The sequence below is a fragment of the Mesoplodon densirostris genome, chromosome 1 (assembly GCF_025265405.1).
Source record: "Mesoplodon densirostris isolate mMesDen1 chromosome 1, mMesDen1 primary haplotype, whole genome shotgun sequence".
NCBI classification, from domain to species: domain Eukaryota; kingdom Metazoa; phylum Chordata; class Mammalia; order Artiodactyla; family Ziphiidae; genus Mesoplodon; species Mesoplodon densirostris.
Window position 1 is genome coordinate 46190505 of NC_082661.1, and position 22761 is coordinate 46213265.

The window sequence follows — 22761 nt, forward strand, 5'->3', positions numbered from 1 at the left end:
AAACTCCATAGAAATGACAGAAAGTGACTTCCTAACCTAGATTTTAACAGCTCTTGTAGCTCTCACTCTTGCCTTCCTGGAATGTAGCACACGAAAAAGCTCCACTTAGCCTTCTGGAAGATGAGGAACCTCATGGGAAAAGGCTCAGCCAACAGTTAGTATCAACTTGTAGACATAAGAGTGAGGTCATTTAGACCATCAAGCCCCAGCTGAGCCAACAGATGAGTGCAGCCACAAGAGGGAACCTGGATGAGATCAGAAGAACTGACCACCTGAGCCCAACTCAAATTGCCAATCCAGAGAAACATGTGCAAAGAAAATAACAGCTTTAAATCACAGTCTGAAACAATAACTTAATTTTTAATTTCACTTTTCTGTTTTAAATATACAGAAAAATTACTGAATATATAAACTTAGCACTTTTCTCGTGGGAAAATCATAAATAATATCACATTCACTTATCATGTTATTTATTTTGCACCTAAACTTAAGACTTCTTTAATACAAAATTATCAGTCAGAGCCTTGAGGTTTAACTATTCATTTACTTATTAATCATGTTCTGTGTATCAGAATAATTCCTGACACTACCCACATACCAGTGAACAGAAGAGGTAAAAATCTCTGCCCACACTGGGGAGTTATGGATAACCTAATACCAAAATATATGTGACATCTATAATTTTCAAGGGAAGAACATGTAACAAGAAATGTGTGTATTACACTAAAAATCACTCTTACCCTCATGCCAAGCACCAAGAACCCAATCTCTTCCATTAATGGGTACTTGCTGACCTGTTGCTGAATCTTCTCAGATGAAGCAAAAGGATCATAGCTTTTCCGCCCTATCTTTACATCCATTATACAGGGCTTATTAAATTTATGGGTCACATCTTCCAGTTTTAGGTATAAATCTGTTATTAAAGAAAAACCCTAATTAGTAATAGGAAAACATATTACTATTCAAGGAAAAACAAAAATGAGGAAATATTAAAACTGAGAAAAAAGTTAAAACAAGTCCAGAGTCAACAATTATTATTACTCCACCTGAAGAGGAAAAAAAAAAAAAGACTGACCAACAAATTTACAACAGGTATAAATGTCACAGAGAAACTCTTGCAGGAGATGGAATAAATAATATTCAACCATAAACAAAAGGTATGAATTAGATATAAGGCTTCCAAGGACATTAAAAAGGCAATGAGATTATTTTAAAAGCTGTCCCAGAATACATTCTCCTTTTCAATATAGTTTATATCATATATGCCTCAGCAGATATCAGTATTTTAATAATTTTTAAGTCTTCATTTAAAATTAGTAATAGGAATAAATCCTTCCCACAGAGGACACAACAGGTATAGGTTAAGAAAGGTAAATCAATCCAAATGATGGTCACTGCCAAATATACATTCTAGTCTTACTAGTCCCAAAGGAAAAACAAATATCCTGCTTTTTAGAACACAAGAAATCCTCAAAAGTTCATTTATAAATAACTTTGGCATCCTGTATACATCTTCCCTCAGAAAACTATTATAAATGGAGATTCAAGTAAAAACATAAACATCCCAGTTATCACACACGGTAGCTGACTTTATAGTTTTAGCTTGAATAAGAGTCCAGGTGCACTGAGGGAAAGAAGCAAAGAAAGAAATTCTTCCCCCACTTCCTGGGTGAGTGAGTCTTCCCAAATAAAGTTCTGAATGAGATCGTAATTTTCAGTTACGAATGTAACACGAAGCACTTCTCGTAAAAACTTTTCCTCAAAGACAGAAGAGATTATATTTTCTTTTTATCAAAGTAACAAGGTTTTACTTCTTTAAATAAAATTTAAGTAAATAAATTTATTTTTAAAAATTTTATCTCTTAGTGAAAGGAAAATGGTGAGTGGGAGGATTATAACCTTGTAGAACTAGGTGAAGTCAAGTGACAAAAAAGGAACTGCAGCCTAAGAGAACAGCACTGGCAGAAACAAGAAGGAGCATGCCACATTTTAAGAAAGTTTCTAACAAATGGACATCTTCAACAGGATAAGAGAAAGTAAAAGGTCTGGACACACACATGCACCTGCCGACAGTGAAAGGTAATGAGACAAGTAGGAATATCCTGATCAAGAAACTGGAACCCACCCATTTCTGTGCTTTAAAAGATAAGCAGAGGAGGGGATGAGAAGAAGAGAAAGGAGGCAGCACAGGACAGGCCCCTTCAGATTCTCTCTTCCCAATTTCAGCTACCTTGAGCAAAACAGAAGGAAACCAATCCATCCTCTCCCTAAAGTTGTACAAAAATTTCAGTAACTAGGCTTATATTTCAAGTATCAGAAAAGACTAATTAGATACTAATATAGTAAATCATTAGCATTCACAAATTTATCATCATTAATTTCCATAACTCAAGAAACCCTAAAAGCCTTACTGAGGTGAGACTGTGTATGGGAGTATAAAGATAGTGAGTAAACCTAGCTATCACAGCATCTATATTTCAGTGTAGGGTTATTATTTTCTACTTGCCAATTTGGTAGTGATTAAAAACAAAAAATAACCTGTTTGTTGTAATAAGATAGAAATGTCAGAAACTAGAGTAGAGACTTTGCAAACTGCATATAAAATCCCTATTTTTTCCTTCTCTTGCAAAGGAGAAAAATACAAATGCAAACTTTCTTTATAGTGGGAATACAATAAATGTTTGCTGAAAGAATCAATGTTTGCCCTTCTCATTCTTACTGCCCAGGGGAACTTTGGGTTTGGCCTTCCTCATCCTGTAATAAGTTGAGCCATTCCTTCAGTAAACAGGCTTAAGTATCATCGATTTTACTTGACATTTATTTTGACTAGGCAAATGTTTGTCACTATCTTACTTTCAGGTTCTTGATATGTTTTATATGATTGGAATTACCAAATAACTGCTAAATTATTGATTATTAGTGTTAAGTTAATGATCATTAAATTAAGGCCTACTGAGAGTTGGTTTAGTGTATTCTTTTAGTTCTCTGGCCTTGATTTTTTTTAAGTGAAAAGATTTTGAGATTCTTGTTTCTCCTTCCCTCTAAGTTATTTAAAAAAAAAAAATCAAAACCTGCTTTAGAGATGCAGAGTTTTAAAAACAGAATGTGATGTTATATATCTAGCAGCTTGCCACAACTGCTTTTGAATAAAACAGGTAAACAGGAAAATGAGGCATGATCTGAGCGCTGAGATCTAAGCTAATTTTTTTTACAGGTTATTATCACTAGAAATTAATCTGAATACTAATTCCCTCTGAAAAAATGCTATTAGCAAATTATTTCAGTAGAAGACAGTTCAACTCAAAGTAGGTCAATCTCAAGACTTAATAGCTTAAATGACCAAAGGCATTTTACAACAGGGGAGCCTCATTTATAAGGCAATGCTACAGACTGGATAACAAAGGACACTTTTTCAGCTAAGCCCCTCTGGGTATAGTGGAACAATATTTTTCAGTCTTTAGGTATGCAGAAAATATGTTCTAAAACTCCATCGCCAAAATCTGATGGACTAAGAATAAGATAATGTTCTATCTGGAATAGTTTAGGTTCATTGTAAACAAGGTCAAAGAAATAAATTAAACTATATTAATATGATGTTTGGAAAATAATTATGACCATTTGATATGATGTAACTTGTAAGTAAAGCCAGATTTTTGAATATTAAAAAATGAAGAGAGCTGATTTTTTCATATATACACATATATATGCATGTGTGTCTAAATCATAAAGATAGCAAAATAACTACATTTACTTTTTTAAATTCTTAAAAGCTCTATTTAGGACAACAGATTCTGATGAAGACAGCCTGTCAGAGGTCTAAGGACTGGCATTTGTGAACCTCGGAGCTAAAAGATATTCTATTAAGCTTAGTCTTGTTATTTGTATAATAAATAATAGGACATCTATTTTTCATAAATACATGGATCTCATTACAAGAGATCACACTGACTAGAAGTATAGTTTAGTTTAACGGGCTGTGGCCATAAGGGATATATCTGTTATTTACATATTAATTTATGGAAAATATATATAGAATTTCCATAGTTCCTTAATTTTTTGAGGTAAAAATCAGGAAAATAACTACCAGGTATTCTATAATATACCACTTCATGCTGTTATAAGCAGACAATTAAGTAAGACTTCTCAGTGGCTATACCAATGGCATAGTTAACATGCTCAAAATATTTATATATTTCATGCTATTGATGATAGTATGTATAAGATTACACAAGGTTACTATGAATGAAAAAGCTTTTCTATTTTAAATATATTTTCTATTTAAATATATACGATTAAATATAATTATCTGAAATATTAATATAAATACTTACATTGTTTTCTAATATATTAAGCATAAAAAAATTCTACTGACAGAATATAGTCCTGACACTCTAAGAAAAAAAAAGGCAGAAAATTCCCGAGTATCAAAGGAGAAAAAAATAAAAACATTTGGGCTTCCCTGGTGGCGCAGTGGTTGGGAGTCTGCCTGCCGATGCAGGGGGCGTGGGTTCGTACCCCGGTCCAGGGGGGTCCCGCGTGCCGCGGAGCGGCTGGGCCCGTGGGCCATGGCCGCTGGGGCTGCGCGTCTGGAGCCTGTGCTCCGCAGTGCGGGGGGGCGCAGCGGTGAGAGGCCCGCGTACCACGCAAAAAAAAATATAAAAAAATAAAAACATTTGAAATACTGTGGAAAAATTGAAAGACCTACAAAAAGCTAAACAGTCAAGATGAGATAACTAGTTCTTTTAAAGGAAAGAAAAGGGTGAAGACATTTAGAGAGTTGAAGGAAGACTTATTCAGATCCCCTTAATGAATATTACTGATTGTATAAATCATTAGAATATGGGTTCCAAGTTTCATCACATTCTTCCCCACCATACCTAGGTACTGGCTACCATCTTCATTTCTGAACCCCCCAAAAAGGAGAAAAGGCCTGGTGGTGAATCCCTGCCCATCTATGAAGCCAAATTTCTGTTTTTCACATCAATCTTCAGCTATTTCTAAGAGCAACAGAAGCTGAAAGTAAAAGGAATTATAAATAGAAGAGACCTTGAGCCTCCAAATGTGGGATAAAGGGAACAGCTAATTTCAGTCCATGCTTCCTGAAACTTGACTAGTAGCTAGATCCAGAAACCTACCAATCAATGAGACTGGAGATTACATTTCAGAACTCTCAATTTGATCAAACCTACTTGAAGATACACTTTTCCATTCCTCCAAATAACTATCAATAAAAGGCTTTTGATAGTACATGTACTAGGCATCTATGTACTTACACACAAGTAAAATGAGATTTAATATGTATAAATAGCTCCAAATCTTCAAATGTAATTACTAACAAATGTTTTACCTTAAAAAACAAAAACAAAACCCACTGGTCATGTTCTAAGGTTTGCTAATGGTGATGACTATAACTCTATAACAAAAAACTACTGAATTGTATACTTTAAATGGGTGAGTTTTATGGTACATAAATTATATCTCAATAAAACTGTCATAAAAAATTTAAAAGAATAAAAACCCTATTGGTCAGCACATCCTTATGCTTCTCTTAAGTGACAATAATTTGCTGAGCAAACTGGCAGTATTTTCTACATTTTACAACTTTGGATTATAAGAATTATACAAAGCTGTATAAAACTCTACCTTGAGCACATAAGAAAAGATGCTCAAATAAAAAGAGGAAAAAAAAGTCAAGAAATAAATTATGTCATTAATTTAATACTATGTAAAGTTCAGTAATACAAACCAGTTTTCTACTAAAATTTAAGAAAATATTTGTTTTCATGATCCCGTGGGCTAAAGATGTCAAAGAGTTTCCTACCTTATATTTATTTCACTTACAATCAAAATGATAAAAACAGAAAGATAATTCCATGAACTCTCTAGCAAAATCAAAGCTGAACAATCTGTATGGTGCAACAGTTTTATCTAACTCCTTCCAGAGCTAAAAAACTGGAAACGGGACTTCCCTGGTGGTGCAGTGGTTAAGAATCCGCCTGCCAATGCAGGGGACACGGGTTCAAGCCCTGGGCTGGGAAGATCTCACAGGCCTCAGAGCAACTAAGCCTGTACGCCACAACTACTGAGCCTGCACTCTAGAGCCCATGAGCCACAACTACTGAGCCTGCGTGCCACAACTACTGAAGCCCGGGGGCCTAGAGCCCGTGCTCTGCAACAAGAGAAGCCACCGCAATGAGAAGCCCGTGCACTGCAACGAAGAGTAGCCCCCACTCGCCGCAACTAGAGAAAGCCCGCGCGCAGCAACAAAGACCTAATGCAGCCCAAAATAAATAAAATAAATTTATTTTAAAAAAAAAAGTTCGGAAAAAAGAACATCTGTAAATTAATACAGTACTAAATACTAGTATACATATTTTCATTCAATTATAAGGGATTGGTCATTAATTTGTATATGCTATCTAAGAAACTGGTTATGAACAGCAAAAATATTAATAAGTTTTCTTTCATGAAGAAGAGAAAAAGTAGTAAGAAAAACGGATATATTGTTTTTATATACTAGGCTTACACTTATTTAAGCCTTTTAAAAAGCAACTCTCATGAATTAAGACTAAAAGATGGCTTTTAAAGAAAAGATTACCATTTGGTGCAGTGGGAGGTGACCAGATACCGTAATATTTTGGCAAATATTTTCGTAGCTCTAAAAGAACACCATCAGTACAATCAGCAGCATAAACCTGAAACAAAGAGAAATATAATATTTTCATGTTAGTTTCTTATAATGCTTTATTTATAATTGCTCCACACATTTTTCAAATAACACACTACTGTTGAATCATAATTTATCTGGTATGAGTTTTAACTGGAAGTAAATCTGGGGAAAAAAAAAAGATTACTATGTGTCTTCAGTGAAAAACCATGTACTGTTTAGAGCACATTCTTCTTAGTTATGTAATTCTAGCCTTTCACTGTCCTTGAACTATTTTACAACAAAGTAAGTTATAGATAACTCTTAGCAAATGCAAAAGAATTCTTGCCCATAGACATGAAAAGAAATTCTGGCCAGAGGAGGGTCAAATGACTTCCCTCCAACCCCGCTGAAAGGGGAGAGTTTACAGTGTTCTTATGTACACTCATTCCACCTTCCCTTTAAGCCATATAAACATGTGCTTCTTTGACTTCTCTTTTGAACCAGTTTTAAATCTGTCTAGTTCCCTCATTAAATGATGAGTTTAACAAAATCTTTACCATGTATTTGTTTTATATCTGTAAGGAAATTGTGATTTTACCTCAAAAAAAGTATCGTTTAAGTCAATGCAAGTCTAACTATTATTGCTCATTTAATTCTTTGATTTATAACCAGTAATAATTCTAGAAAAGACTAGAAATATCCAGATATCCTGGAACTAGATTCTTAACTTATTTCCTAGAAAAGGAGAGAAAATATTTTTGTTTTAAAAACAACTTGTAAGACACCTTATCCCATTAACTCTTGCCAAATAAGGTCTACCTAATTATCCAAAACCACTTAAGTTTACTCATGTAAAATGCTCATGAAATCTCAGTATCAGAATTCTAAGTGTCACACCACATTTATGTCAAGTAGTTACATATAACATAATTCTATAGAATAAACTCAAGTATGGCAGAAACTCACCAAATATCCACATGATACATTGTATTTCCCAGGTTCCCCTATTGAAATATGAGCAGAAGTGATATTAGTCACTTCTGGGCCAAGGTAATTAAGAGCAGGGTGTACCTTATCATCCCTCTGTTCCTGGCACAATGAGAGTGAGGGCACAGAGTGTCCATGATGACCTAACAACAAGATGGAGGAACCAAGTATATCTCTATGTACTTACCTAAACAAGTCTATGATATATTTATAAGTGAAAAGATAAAAACTGGAAGAGTAGAAGGGTAAACTTTCTCTTCTTACTTTAAATATTTTTTAAAGTAGTAAGACTGGTATTTACTGCAATATGCCAAGCAAGATAACCTAAAAAGCTTTCTACCTAGAAATGCAGAATATAACAAATATTTTCTTAAACGCATAACTGAGCTCCCAAAGTTAAAAAGGAAATTCATAAGGATCTAAAATAAAGAGGAAACCCAAAGTGCTAAGCTGAGCAGTGATGTTGGGCTCATAGAGGTCCACTCTGAAGACTTGAACCAAAGGATATCTGAACTTAAGGACTAGTCATAGATGAGGATAGAGCTACTATACTGAAACAAGGAGAGTAAATAAAGAAGGTTTTGGTCAAGCTGATAGAGAAAAAGAGAAAAATAGCAAATAAACAATATCAGGAATTAAAAGGGAGTCATAACTAAACTAGCATAGCATTTTAAAAAATACTATGAAGAACTCTGCCAGGTGGGTAATTATATAAAACAAACTATAATCTGTATTTTACTATCACATTAACAAAGAAAAAATCAAGACATTTAAGAAACTGAATCATTAGTTTAAAAATACATCCCTTGGGGAAGGGGGTAAGTTGGGACTAAGTGAGAGAGTAGCACTGACATATATGCACTACCAAATGTAAAGTAAGTAGATCGAAGCAGCAGCATCGCACAGGGCGATCAGCTCGGTGCTTTGTGACCACCTAGAGGGGTGGGATAGGGAGGGTGGGAGGGAGATGCAAGAGGGAGGGGATATGGGGATATATGTATACATACAGCTGATTCACTTTGTTATACAGCAGAAACTAACAAAATATTGTAAAGCAATTATACTCCAATAAAGACGTTTAAAATACACACACACACACACACACACACACACACACACACACACACACACACACACACACACACACACACACATATCCCTTCCAAGGAAAGAATGAGAGAAAAAAATGGATGGAAAGGAGGAAAGGAAGAAAAAGAGACAGGCCACTCGGATGAATTCATAGGTTAAGTTTTATTAAGGCTTTAAGGAACAAAATCCTTATCTGATACAAATTCTTCCACAAAATAGAGAAAGAAATGCTTCTCAACTCATTTTATGACGCTAAAAGAAACCTGGTATCAAAATCAGACAAGGGGGCTTCCCTGGTGGCACAGTGGTTGAGAGTCCGCCTGCTGATGCAGGGGACATGGGTTCATTCCCCGGTCCGGGAAGATCCCATGTGCCGCGGAGCGGCTGGGCCCGTGAACCACGGCCACTGAACCTGGGTGTCCAGAGCCTGTGCTCCGCAATGGGAGAGGCCACAACAGTGAGAGGCCCGCGTACCGCAAAAAAAAAAAAAAAAACCAAGGACAATATGTGAAGAAATAATAGTCCAATCTCACTTATGAGTATAGCTGGAAAAAAATCTTAAATAAAACACTAGCAAACAAAATCCAGCAATGCATATTATTAAAAAACAAATTTAAAAAGACATGTCCAAGTAGGTTTTATTTCAAAAATGAAAGGTAGTGTAATGTTAGAAATCTATTATGGCATTTACCACGTTAACAGATTAAAAGAGGAAACTCATATGACCTTTTCAATAGATACAGAAAGGCAGCTGAAAAATATTCAATACCCATTCGTATTTTGAATTGTTTCTTGAAATAAAAATAGGAAGGATGTTACATATCTTCTCCTTCCCCAAGAAGTTCATATGAATCGACTGCATCAAGGGGGGTTCCTTGCCCTCTTGCCATTGTCTCTTCCTGGTACAAGAGACTGGAGGGTAGGAGAAGACTTGAGGTCAGCTTATTTACTTCTCTAGTTCCCTCCTTATCTTCTCATAAAGTTACCCTCCCTGAGTTCCAGCAACCACTCCCTCTCCTTGCCGATTAGGCCCAGGGATGGTATGGCATTATCTCTTGCAGGTGGCCTTAAACTCTGACTATATTAAACTGACAGAGTGCACCATTTGTTCCTTGACAGAATCTTGACTCACAAAGAAAGCAATTTCCTTAACCTGGGGAGAAGCACCCTCAAAAACTTAGATTGAAAGTCATACTTTAAAGGGGAAATGTTAGAAGCACTTCTACTAAATGAGAGGAAGATGCCCCCACCATTGCTTCAATTAGGCACTGAACTAAAGTCCCTGACTGCAAGGGATGCGGGTTTGATCCCTGGTCGGGGAACTAAGATCCCACATGCCTCGAGGTGCGGGCAAAAAACAAAAAGATTTCAGCAAGATTACTATATATAAGAACACTATACAAATATCTATTTCATTCTTGTGTATTAGCAATCATTGGAAAACTTAATTCAAAAAAATACTATTTACAATAGAAACAAAAAATAAGGTACCTAGAATAAATCCAACAAATTATGTGCAAGACTTTTACAGAGTAAATATAAAATACTTTCCTCAAAAAAGAAGCAGTGTTAGCAGTTAAAAGCATATTCTAGAGATAAGACTGCCTATGTTCAAATCCAGAGGCCATCATTAACTGTTTGAATGATCTTGGTCAAATTATTTAAACTAATTTTGCCTTAGTACAAAATGAGGATAAAAATAGTACCTAACTCACAGGTTGTTGTTAAATGAGCTAATGGTGGTGAAGCATTACAGCAGTACTTGTTTTTTGTTTTGGTTTGCATCGTTTTTTCACTTGCACTAAATTTAAGAGCTATAGTTATAAAATTCTTGGAAGAAAATATAAGCATAAACCTTCATGACCTTAAATATGACACAAAGTCTATGCTTCGAAGGACACTAACAAGAAAGTGAAAAGACAACCCAAAGAACAGGAGAAAATATTTACAAATCACATATCTGATACAGGATTTGTATCTAAAACATGGAAAAAAGGTAAAGACAACCCAACAAAAAAATGAGCAGAAGATCTAACTAGACGTTACTCCAGAGAAGATACACACATGGCCAATAAGTACATGAAAAGATGTTCACATCATTAGCCATTAGGGAAATGAAAATCAAAACAAACCACAGTAAGATTAACACTTCACACTCACTTGAATGCCCATTAAAAAAATAATAATAATAACTAACAAGTGTTGGTGAGGATGTGGAGTAACTGGAACCCTCATACATTAGTGGTGAAAATGTAAAATAGTGCAGCCACTTTGGGAAACACTTCTGACAATTCCTCAAGTAGTTAAGTGTAGAATTACTATATGACCCAGCAATTCTACTCCTGGGTATATATCTAAAAGAACTGGAAACAGGTACTCAAACAAATACTTATACATAAATGTTCATAAAAGCACTATCTACAAAAGCCAAAAGATGGAAACAATCCAAATGTTCTTCAATGGGTGAATGGATAAACAGAATGTGGTATGTAAGTATAATGGAGTATTACTCAGCCATAAAAAGGAATAGAGTACTAATGCATACCACAAACCTTAAAAACATGCTCAACAAAAGAGGCTAGACACAAAAAGTCACATATTGTGAAACTCTAATTATACGAAATACCCTGAATAGGTAAGTCCATAGAAAGCAGATTGGTGGTTGGCAGGGATTTGGGGTAGGGAGGAATAGGGCATCATGGCTTAATGGGTACAGGGTTTTCTTTCATGTGATAAAAATGTTCTGTAACTAGACAGAAGTGGCAGTTGCAAAACACTGTGAATGTTCTGAAAAACACTCCTAGCACACCACTGTAAAGCAATTATACTCCAATAAAGATGGTAAATAAATAAAGTTTAAAAAAAAGTACTCCTAGTAATATGGTTAGTTCGATGTTAAGTGCCCCCCTTCACCCTTACCCTCCTTTGGAGTTGCACAGTACACATTAGCACATTCAAGGCTCTAAGAAATCCCGTAGTAAAAAAACACCTATTTAAACTCAGCATTTCTGAGAAACACAGGCTCTCAGCTAAGCGTTTTTCAAAGTGTAGGTCACAACCCATCAATTGAAATCAATTTAGTAGATCAAATCTTTAAAAAAATTAAGTAGAATAGAAAATACTAGAATGCATCGGTAAAGATAAGCATTGTATTTCTTGAAGGTTTTGTTTCAGTCACATACACAGTATACTAAGACATGCTGTCAAATGTATTTTTTACTGAGTCATCACCAGAAGGCTATGAAAAACACTTTGAATACAACAAAACAAATCTTACCTCACTTACCATATTATAGAATTCCAGCTCTCTTGGACCCCTTGGAGGTGGCTGCAACTGTTTCAAAACTGTGCCATCTGGATGTTGCAGTATACCTATAGAACAAAAGTCACATATTTTAAAATGGCTTAAATAATAGCGTATCTTGCATCATAGATTTGTTCCTAAAGTTACAGATAAACCACTTTCATAAATTTAAGGGATTCCTTACACTTATTTCAGAAATTTTAACATTCAACCAACATATTTCAGTGCTTGTTATATGCAAAGCACCGGAACACAAATTCTAAACAGCTTGGTTTTACTGTCTCCAACCACTGTTTCCCTTGTAGCCCCCTCAGACTTTCTAATAAATAGAACACATGTAAATTTTTACAGAAATTCTTCAGTAATAGACTTTCCAGGAGATGTTAATTTATAGTTAAATAAGAAGCAAGTTAAAAGCAGGAGCATGAATTGATCCCACTTTTATTAGGCAAACAAAAAAATGTTAACAATGGTTCTATATGAATTTCCTACTTTGTAATTTTTTTGTTTCTCTCATCTGTTATAAGAAAGCAACTAAAATTTTTTCCTGATTCAGAGGCACTGTGTACAGCTGTACAGATAGCATGAGGGCACCTAGGCAATGGGAAAAGTGGGGGCTGAAATCAGGGGCCAAGCCTGGAGCAGGAAGAGGTACCTTTTTATAATATGTCCACTCAAAGGGAAAAACTTTTCCTAAAGTCATCACATATATATACTAGCACTGCCCCTGTCACTATGCCATGAAGGTTCATTCCCAAGTTTATATGTTAAAATCTTAAATTTTCGTATGTTGAGATTTCATAAAATCACACTAGTTAGAACACAACATAGCTCAAATAAATCTATTTACAATTTTGGTAAAATACGTCACTTAAGTTTCTATTTCTTTTGGCAATGCCAGGAATTTTTAATCATGACAAAAATGCAGAGTTTAATCAACAGAGGCAGAAAGTACCAACTTAAGAGAAACAGTAATCAAGTTTATTTGTTTTAAGTCCTAGTTATAGACTAGAAGGAAGCTAAACATTAATTCATATGGATAAGATTGGTTGGTAGGGGGTTTTGGGACTTCAAGGAGGAGTCTAACAGAGCTAAAAGTTACTAAAGAGAAATTCTATTCCCAAAGGCTGGGATGTAGAACAAGAAAGGCCTTCACTCCCATGGAAATAGACATTTTCAATAGGCTAATGAAGAATGGTAGATGTAAAAACTCCTTGGTGAACTGAACTGTGGTTGTGGGGGGGAATGGAGCATTCATAAGTGAGAAGAGAACCATGAAGCTTCCCTACCTTGGGTCAGACACCTCATCTAGAGACAGGTAAACCTGCCATTAGACAAATATTTTAGCAGGCAAGCAGAAATCAGCCAGACTGTAGACAACAGTGGGGGGTAGCAGGATGGATTAGAGACAATAGTCCTAACACAAAAATAGATTGCTTGGTCCAGCAATTCTCCCACACTACTCACTCTGCAAAACATCCCTTCCAAATTTTCAGAGAAAGTAGACATGGAGTAGAAGATAGTAATACCAGGCATTCTCCCAGTGAATGAATTCCAGGATCTAAAAGTAAACCAGCAGTACCTTATACTGCATGCAAATACCTCACAGCCAAAAAACAGTCATGATAAGAAAGGAAGCATCTTGGAAGGCTGAACCAATACCAGGTGAACTGAATCTAAGACTGCAGCCCACACCAGCTCAATTCAATTCAAGGGGGAATCTGATTTATCAGCCCCTCACCCTAAACAAAGGGAAGGGCTTATACTCTATGTGGAGCAAAACAAAACAAGACAAAAAATAGTACACTTCAGGGGACTTCCCTGGTGGTCCAGTGGTAAAGAATCCACCTTCCAATGCAGGGGATGTGGGTTCGATCCCTGGTCGGGGAACTAAGATCCTACATGCCGTGGGGCAACTAAGCCCTCGAGCCACACCTAGAGCCCCCATGCTCTGGAGCCCACATGCCACAACCAGAGAGAGAAAACCCGCACGCCACAACTAGAAAGAAGCCCGCCCGCCACAACTAGAAAGAAGCCCGCCCGCCACAACGAAGATCCCGTGTGCCGCAACTAAGACCAGACACAGCCAAAAATAAAGATAAATAATAATAACCTTTAAAAAATAATAATAAATAAATATTCCAAAATGAGTAAATATACTGATGTCTGGGGAGACAGAGTTCTCTGTGAGAAAAAAGGGAGATATGAATACAGAACAGGGGGAGGTAAAGAACCCTGTGATATTAGATTTTAATTATAGCTATGAATATGAACTCTAATTTTTTTTTTTTTTTTTTTTGTGGTACACGGGCGTCTGTCTCACTGTTGTGGCCTCTCCCGTTGCGCAGCACAGGCTCCGGACGCGCGGGCTCAGCGGCCATGGCTCATGGGCCCAGCCGCTCCGCGGCATGTGGGATCTTCCCGGACCGGGAAACGAACCCGTGTCCCCTGCATCGGCAGGCGGACTCTCAACCACTGCGCCACCAGGGAAGCCCTGAACTCTAATTTTTAAGAATATGAAATTATTTATTTCTTAATCTAGTCTGCTGAAAGGACAAACAGCAACCACACTAAAGGAGCAATGAATACAAGTGTTGCCCAGATCTTGGTTTTTAAATATCATTTACCGCCAAAGGAACTAGGTTCTTGAAGAAAATAGTGGTTCATTCTAGGACTGGGACAGGAAAAGTACAAGATGAACATGGGATATCTTTTTATGCCACAACGTGAGAAAATGCTTTAAAAGAAAATATGGGAATGTTCAAAAGGCACAGGAGGGACTTCCCTGGTGATTCAGTGGGTAAGACAGCCAAAATAAATATTAAAAAAAAAAAAAAAAAGGCACAGGGGCCAGCTTGAAGAAGCTCCCACTGCCGAAATCTGGGACAACTGAGCATCAAAATAAGTAGCAACAATAATGGATAAGACCCATTCACTGAAGTTTGAAAAATCCATTAATCCATCCTACTAATTAAGAAAGAGAGAGAGACAGAGACAGAGGAGGGAAATCTATATTCCTTATTGAAGAATGCCAAAAAAAAAAAAAATAGCGACTTCCCTGGCAGTCCAGTGGTTAAGACTCTGCGCTTCCACTGCAGGGGGCACAGGTTTGATCCCTCGTCCTGGAACTAAGATCCTGCCTGCCATGCTGTGCGGCCAAAAAAAAAAAAAAAAAGAAGAATGACAACTAACATGTAGCAGGAATAAGAGAGTTAGAACATTACCATTTTCCAACTAACAGTAATTAGTGAGTTGGTCAAATATCCTCAATGGGTGCTTACAACATTTGATGAAAACTTTGATGAGAAACGTGATATTTTAACAGTCTCAAAATATTCCTCTCAAATTATTTACTTACAATAGGAAAAATAAAACTTCAAAATGGAAAACTCTGGCAGATATCATTTAATCAGGTGATCAGTTATTGGGTTGGCCAAAAGGTTCGTTCGGTTTTTTCCGTAAGCTTGCTCTAGTAGCGCTTAGTTGTCTTTAACTTCATTCGAAACAATTTTGTTAGATTATATCGTGACAGCTGTCTTATCAGCATGGATTAAAAAAAAACTTATCAAAATTGGTGAATTTTTGTGTAGCTATTTTAATATTGAAGGTGGAAGAAAAAAAGCAACATTTTTGGCGCATTATGCTTTATTATTCCAAGAAAGGTAAAAACGCAACTGAAATGCAAAAAAAGATTTATGCAGTGTATGGAGAAGGTTCTGTCACTGACCAAACGTGCCAAAAGTGGTTTGCGAAGTTTCGTGCTGGCGATTTCTCGCTGGACTATGCTCCACGGTCGGGTAGACCAGTTGAAATTGATAGTGATTAATCAAATCGAGACATTAATTGAGAACAATCGATGTTATACCACGTAGTAGATAGCCGACATACTCAAAATATACAAATCAAGGGTTGAAAATCATTTGCACCAGCTTGGTTATGTTAATCGCTTTGATGTTTGGATTCCACATAAATTAAGCGAAGAAAACCTTTCCACATGCGATTCTCTACTTAAACATAATGAAAACGTTCCGTTTTTAAAACAAATTGTTACGGGTGATGAAACATGGATACTGTACAATAATGTGTAACTGAAGAGACTGTGGGGCAAGCGAAATGAAGCACCACCAACCACACCAAAGTCTGGTCTTCATCCAAAGAAGGTGATGTTGTGTATATGGTGGGATTGGAAGGGAGTCCTCTATTATGACCTCCTTCCGGAAAACCAAACGATTAATCACAAGAAGTACTGCTCCCAATTAGACCAACTGAAAGCAGCACTCGACGAAAAGCATCTGGAATTAGTCAACAGAAAACACATAATCTTCCATCAGGATAATGCAAAACCGCATGTTTCTTTGATGACCAGGCAAAAACTGTTACAGCTTGGCTGGGAAGTTCTGATTCATCCACCGTATTTACCAGACATTGCATCTTTGGATTTCCATTTATTCCGGTCTTTACAAAATTCTCTTAATAGGAAAAATTTCAATTCCCTGGAAGACTGTAAAAGGCACCTGGAACAGTTCTTTGCTCAAAAAGGTAAAAAATCTTGGGAAGATGGAATTATGAAGTTGCCTGAAAAATCGCAGAAGGTTATTAGGAGAAAATGGTGAATACAATGCTCAATAACGTTCTTGGTGAAAATGAAAAATGTGTCTTTTATTTTTCCTTAAAAACCAAAGGAACTTTTTGGCCATCCCAATATATCACCAGTAATGCAACTGACATCCTGTGCTTTATGATATGATGCTTCAAGAAAACAACATAATTCATAAGTATTCTTACCAAAAATACATTCATCTGATTCTAAGCATGAGGAAATAATTCGACAAACTTAAAGAATATTCTAAAAAGCCATATGCCTATACTCTTCAAATATTTCATAGTTATGAAACATAAAGAAAAAATTAAAAAACTGCTCCATGTGACAGGCAACTAAAGGCTCATAACAACTAAATGCAATGTATATAGCCTTAGAAGGGGAAAAACTGTTATAAAGAATATTAGAGGAAAATTGCTATAAAGAATACTATAGGAATAATGGCAAAAGCCAAATGGAAATATTCTGGAATTGATAATTTTACCATGGTTAGGTAAGAAAATATTCTTATTTTTAGAAGATACACAATTATTTAGAGGAAAGGGGTCATGATGCCTGCAATTTTTTAAAAATGGTTCTACAAAATCATTACCATATGCAGAGAGTAATAAAGCAAATGTGGCAAAACATTAATAATATGTAAATCTAGATGAATAGTAATATATGCATTCATTCATTCATTCATTCATTCAGTTCACTGTACTATACTTGCAACTTTTCTAAGTTTGAAATGTTCCCACACACACAAATTCTTTAAAAAGGAAGGATGATTTACAGTAGCATCAAATACCTAGGGAAAACCTACTGTAAGACCTTTACACTGAAAACTATGTCTAAGAGAATTAAAGAAGGCCTAAATAAATGGAGAGATAGACGATATTCAAATACTGGAAGACTCGGGATTATAAAGAAATCAAATCTCATCAAAGCAATCTATAGATTCAAAGCAGACACAAAATCTTATCAGGTTTCTTGGGGAAAATGACTAGTTGATTTAAAATCTATACAGAAATGCAAAGGGCCAGGAATAGTCAAGATAATCTTGAAAAAGAAAGTAGGATGTTTATTCTACCATACATCAAGACTTATTATACAGTAGCTTAAATTAAGATAATGAGGTATTATTGCTAGGATAAACAAATCAGTGAAACAAAGTCCAAAAGGAAATTCAGGAAATTGAAATAACTGGGGTATATGCACAATACAGTACAAATGAGCTGTAAAAAACAATGAGGAAGCACTCTATGAACTGATAATACTGATTTCTAGGAGATATTGTTAAGTTTAAAAAGCAACGTCCTAAACAGTATATACAGCATATCATTTTTTGTGTCAGAAAGAAGGGAAAATGAGAAAACTTACAGAGATCTGCTTATTTCTGCAACAAGAAACTCAGAAAGGATAAATCAGAAAACAATTTAATTGGTTAACTACAAGGGATGCTGAGAAATGGGATGGAGTGATAGGGAATAGAGTGACACTTCTGATATACCTTTTTGTAAAGTTTTGACTTTTGGAAGCATAGTAATTTTATAACTATCCAAAAATATTGATATATCACTGAAGGAAGGGAACTGAATTTAAACAGAAACAAATGAATCCAACTGTATTTCAAATGAATAATATTACCATTGAGAAGAGGGGGGTAAAAATAACCACACACACACACACACACACAAAAATTCTAATCCAAATAACTTTTGAAGAGTTTCCAACCACATACCTTCAGTAAAAGGGAATCTCATCTTGCACTCTTTATTCTAGGGTTGTTTTCTAGAGTAGTATGGGTACAGAAATCCTGAAGATTATAGGATTAAGAAAAATATATATATATATATATATATTGCTGGGAGCCAGGTCCTCACTGAGGCAAATGGGAAACAAATTTAGAATCAGGAAAAGGAAAAAAAACTCTGTGGAGTTGGAATGAAACTGGAAGTATCAGTATGTACTTATGATTTCTAAAATATTTATACATACTTTTTAGTTACGTGTATTGAAAAGACCTGGAAGCAATGACACCCTAGTAGCAATGAGCAAACCTGCACTCAGATCTTGGTTTCTAAATACCACTTCCCACTAAAAATGAACCAGGGCTCCTTAGAGAAAATGGCTGGTTCCAGAGCTGGGAAGGGAAGGCACGAGATAAGGCAAAAATAACTTGTGACAGAAAAGAAGGAAGTGCTCCCAATTGGCCAAATCTAGGACAATTTGGACAGCAAAATAAACAAGTTCTATAATGGGTTATGACACTTTATAAAATAAGAATCCACGACTCCAAAGTGATCATAAAAAAGAACACATATGCACAGTAGTAATGGAGGGCTATTTCTTTTTTTTTTCCTTTTCTTACAAAGTCAACTATACTTCAAATAAATAAAATATTGACTATATTCCCTGTGTTGTACATTACATCCTTGTAACTTATTTTATACCTCATAGTTTGTAGTTTGTACCTCTTAATCCCCTTCACCCGTTTTGTTCCTCCCACTGCCCCTCCCCTCTAGTAACCATTAGTTTGCTCTCTGTATCTGTGAGTGGAAGGCTTTTTTTTTTTTCTTCCTCTCTGAGGGCTATTTCTTACAACAGAATGCTGACTGTTAAAATAGAGGGAGTGGTAGAATTGGAAAAATCACAATTTTTCAACTATCAGAGTAAAGGCTGCTTCAGGCAAGAATCATCATCAACAGATGTCTAATCTAGGGGTAAAGTATGAGGATCCCAATATCTGCATGATCTTAAAGCATCTCTCCATAGACAGCTTATTATTGCAAGGTGGAAAATATTAACTATGTACTAGAGAAGCCAGACCACACTTGGACCAGATGATCAAGTTAATATCACTAATAATGGGCAGATAGACATTGTGGACTTTAGACTTGATACCCTAAGAAGGACACACTTTTATAATGTTCCAGATAGAAATGTATCACCTGAATCTCATCGTAAGAACCCATCAGAAATCCAAATTAAACAATATTTTATAAAATAACTAGCCTGTACTCTTCAAAATTGATAATATCACTTTTAAAAAAAGAAAGAAAAGCTGAGAAACTTACAAATTAAAGAATTCCAAGAGACATGACAACTAAATGCAACAAATGATCCTAGACTAGTTCCTATGCCGAAAAAAACAAATATGATAAAAGACATTATTGGAAGAGTTGACAAAACCAGAATATGGACTACAGATTAAAGCATTGTATCATGGTTAAATTTTCCATATTTGATAAATGTGCTGTGGTTACAGTAATACACACTAAAGTACATTCTTAGACTCGCTGAGGTATTACTGTGTAAAGGGGCATGATATATACAACCTACTCTCAAATAGTTCAGAAAAAAACAAATTATGTATCAATATATACAGAGAGCTAACTTCAAGGAACTAACAAGTTAACTAACAATTTAATGGGGAGAAAGGCAGGCAACTGACACATCATTAACCCCTAATTTTGAAAAAGAGAAAAGGAGTAGGTAAAGATCAAAGTAGTGGGAAATGTTCTTTGGGAAATAACATACATTCAATCTCATCCATTTTCAGAAATCCTTGTTTGAGCGGTTTTCTACAAGCACAATACACGGTGGGGAAAAAAAGTGCTCTGAAGCTGGACCCTTGGTTTCCAGATTCTACACACAGTAGCTTTGTGACTTTAGGCTTGTCACTTAACCAGCCTTGGCTTCAATTACCTCGCCTAAAAATGTCAGTATTATCTTACCAGCCTAAACCGGAATCATCTTACCAGCACAAATTGTCAGGTCTAAGATCCGCATTACTCACATACGCCTCCATCTGATTCTCCAAGTAATCATGGCCTAGGAACCAGTGTAAGCTAGGTGAATTCCAGTTTCTAAACCGAACTTTTACATCACCAAGAGAATAAAAAGGCCCTGGATTGTGCTTTAAACGCCGTGACTCAAAAGATGTACTACACAGGCCATGACACAATCTTATAAAGATGATCAAGAATAACTGATGGTCTTATCTGTGTACCATCCTAGTACAATAGTAGGGTGTATTTCCTACCGTGAATCCGAGTTTCAGCATTCCTGAAACCACGCCTCCCGGAGAAATCCAGGAGATATCAGAAAAACCTCTCAAGGGGGCGCGGAGAGAGATCCCGGATAAAACCGGACAAGCTTCCAAAACCAAAACCAAAACCCAAACAAACAAACATTCTAAAACAAAAAACAAAAAACACTTGTTTCTTCCCCTCCAGCTATGCAGCTGCACCCAAAAGAGAAGCACTAGATTAGCATCATCTGCATTTCATTCCTTTTCTTTTGCAATACTAGCTGCCCGCCTATAATAAACAGACCTTGTGCTCAGGGGAGAATTTCCTTCCCCGTCCAGTAAAAACGAAGTTCCTTATTTTCACTAACAACGAAAGCCGTCTTCAATCAATACCCACCCTCCCTGGGGAGACCAGACACTCCTCTCCCCGCCACCTCCTACAGCCCTCCTGACGCCCCACACCCCAGAAATCATCCCACTTTTCGAGCCCCTGCTGCACGGGTCGCGAGGCTCTGGGGGAAAGCGGAAGAGACCGGGGGTACGGTGTACACACCCGGAGGGGCGTCCGGCCAGGCCAGCGAGCCCCAGGCTACCTCGGCCGGCCCGGGGCTCGCGAAGGCGGAAGGGGTGCGGCGAGCTCTGCGCCACCCCCACTTACCCACTTTGTCCTTCCCGTACATGTGCCCGGCCACCTGATGCGAGAGGGGCACGCAGCCGTTGAGGAAGCGGAGCCTGCCGCCCACCGGCTTCGGGGTGCCCTCGCGGGCGGTCTCGCCCGCCTGTGGGGTCCGCATTTCTGGGGGGCCGGGCGCCTCAAGCCGGAGAGGGGATGGCGGCTCCGTTGCCATAACGGAGAGCTGAAGCGGCAGCAGCAGCGAGAGCAGGGAAGAAAATGAGTCGGAGGGAGGGGACGCCGGAGAACCCGGGGGTCGCTCAGGCTCGGCCGCGAGGAGGCCCGGGGGTTCCTGCGGCTGGTGCCCTCTGTGGCCCGAGGAGGGGGCCCATGACGCCGCGAAGGCGCGGGCTCTGCCTTGCCCAACTCTCGGCGGAGCGCAGCTCTCAGCTCCCGCTGCTCAGCCGCCGCGGCCGCCGACCCGGGCGCAGCCCAGGAGACTGACCCCAGCGGATAAGCGGCGTCGGCGGTGGCGCCCCGCGCTCCCTGGGGCCTTGACGGAGACGGCGGCCCCACCTCCCGTGCCCCCGCCCCCTCCCGCCGTCCTCCAGTCCCCTTAGCTGCCGCGCGCGCGTCAGCGCCGCCGGCACCGCCGCCTCCGCCGTGAGCTTCCTACTGCGCGACCCGCGGCCGCCGCCGCTACTGAGCATGCCCAGAGGCCGCCAGACGGGACCCCCGCGGCAGGGCGCGCGCTCGGCGCTGCCGGGGCGAGCGGAAGGCGACCTGGAGGAGGCGACTACGCTCGCGACTCTTCTCATTCCCACCCGGTTGGCCTTACGGTGCTGCCAGGGCTGGTGTGCCTTCATTCATTCAGTGTGCGCTTCAGCGCTTCCCGGGGTTAAGCTCAAAGACATGAGGGGCTCCCAGTTGTGAGGGGCAGTCAATCACGCGTTAGGAGAGTTGGGAGGCAGTAGCGGTGCCCAGGGAGGCTTGGAAGGCCACCCTTTAACTGCAATCACCTCCTTCTCCAACTCCCACCCTGCAGATACAACAGGAGTAAAAACAGGCAGCTTCTTAGAAGACGCACCTCCAAAACATCCCTCAAGTAATCCTATCCCCCCTCCCCAAATTGCTGCCCCTAAACAGCTAATTAAAAAAATTTGAAACCGACACTGATTTCAGACTGTAGAAGATAGGGAATAATCTTAATTTTTTTAAGTGAGCACATTTTTTAAAAGAAATGAGCCGTTTTTTTCTCTCTCCCACTCGACCCTTAGCGCAAGTTCCAAGGTGATCAAGGAGAATTGGGTGGAAGGCAGAGAAAAGGGATGCACGCTGGGAGCGAGGGGGAGATTCTGGGATGGGACACCACAGTTGGTTCCTGTGTCCGGCATTTCAAGTGAAAACTGGACCTGGCCTTGCAGGTACCAGACTAAGCAAGAAAATTTTGGGTAAAACCTTAGATATCTGATTATGGCAAGTGTTATATCAGCACACACCCTCT

General features: G+C 38.1%; 1 protein-coding gene across 4 annotated transcripts in view; it reads right to left on the bottom strand.

Annotated features, from left to right (window-relative positions):
- The window catches only part of IPMK (inositol polyphosphate multikinase), a 38220-nt gene that overhangs the window by 14739 nt on the left and 720 nt on the right, over positions 1 to 22761 (bottom strand). Inside the window, exons 2-5 of one of the 4 annotated variants that reach the window (XM_060102716.1) lie at positions 22096 to 22296; positions 12003 to 12097; positions 6599 to 6695; positions 741 to 913 (exon numbers count right to left, since the gene is read on the bottom strand). In XM_060102716.1, coding sequence (XP_059958699.1) covers positions 741 to 913; positions 6599 to 6695; positions 12003 to 12097; positions 22096 to 22123 — 393 coding nt within the window. In that variant the 5' untranslated portion in view covers positions 22124 to 22296. Of the gene's footprint in view, positions 1 to 740; positions 914 to 6598; positions 6696 to 12002; positions 12098 to 21302; positions 21792 to 22095; positions 22297 to 22761 lie in introns of those variants that run through there. The other 3 variants (XM_060102714.1, XM_060102715.1, XM_060102713.1) reach the window with 3 other exon arrangements.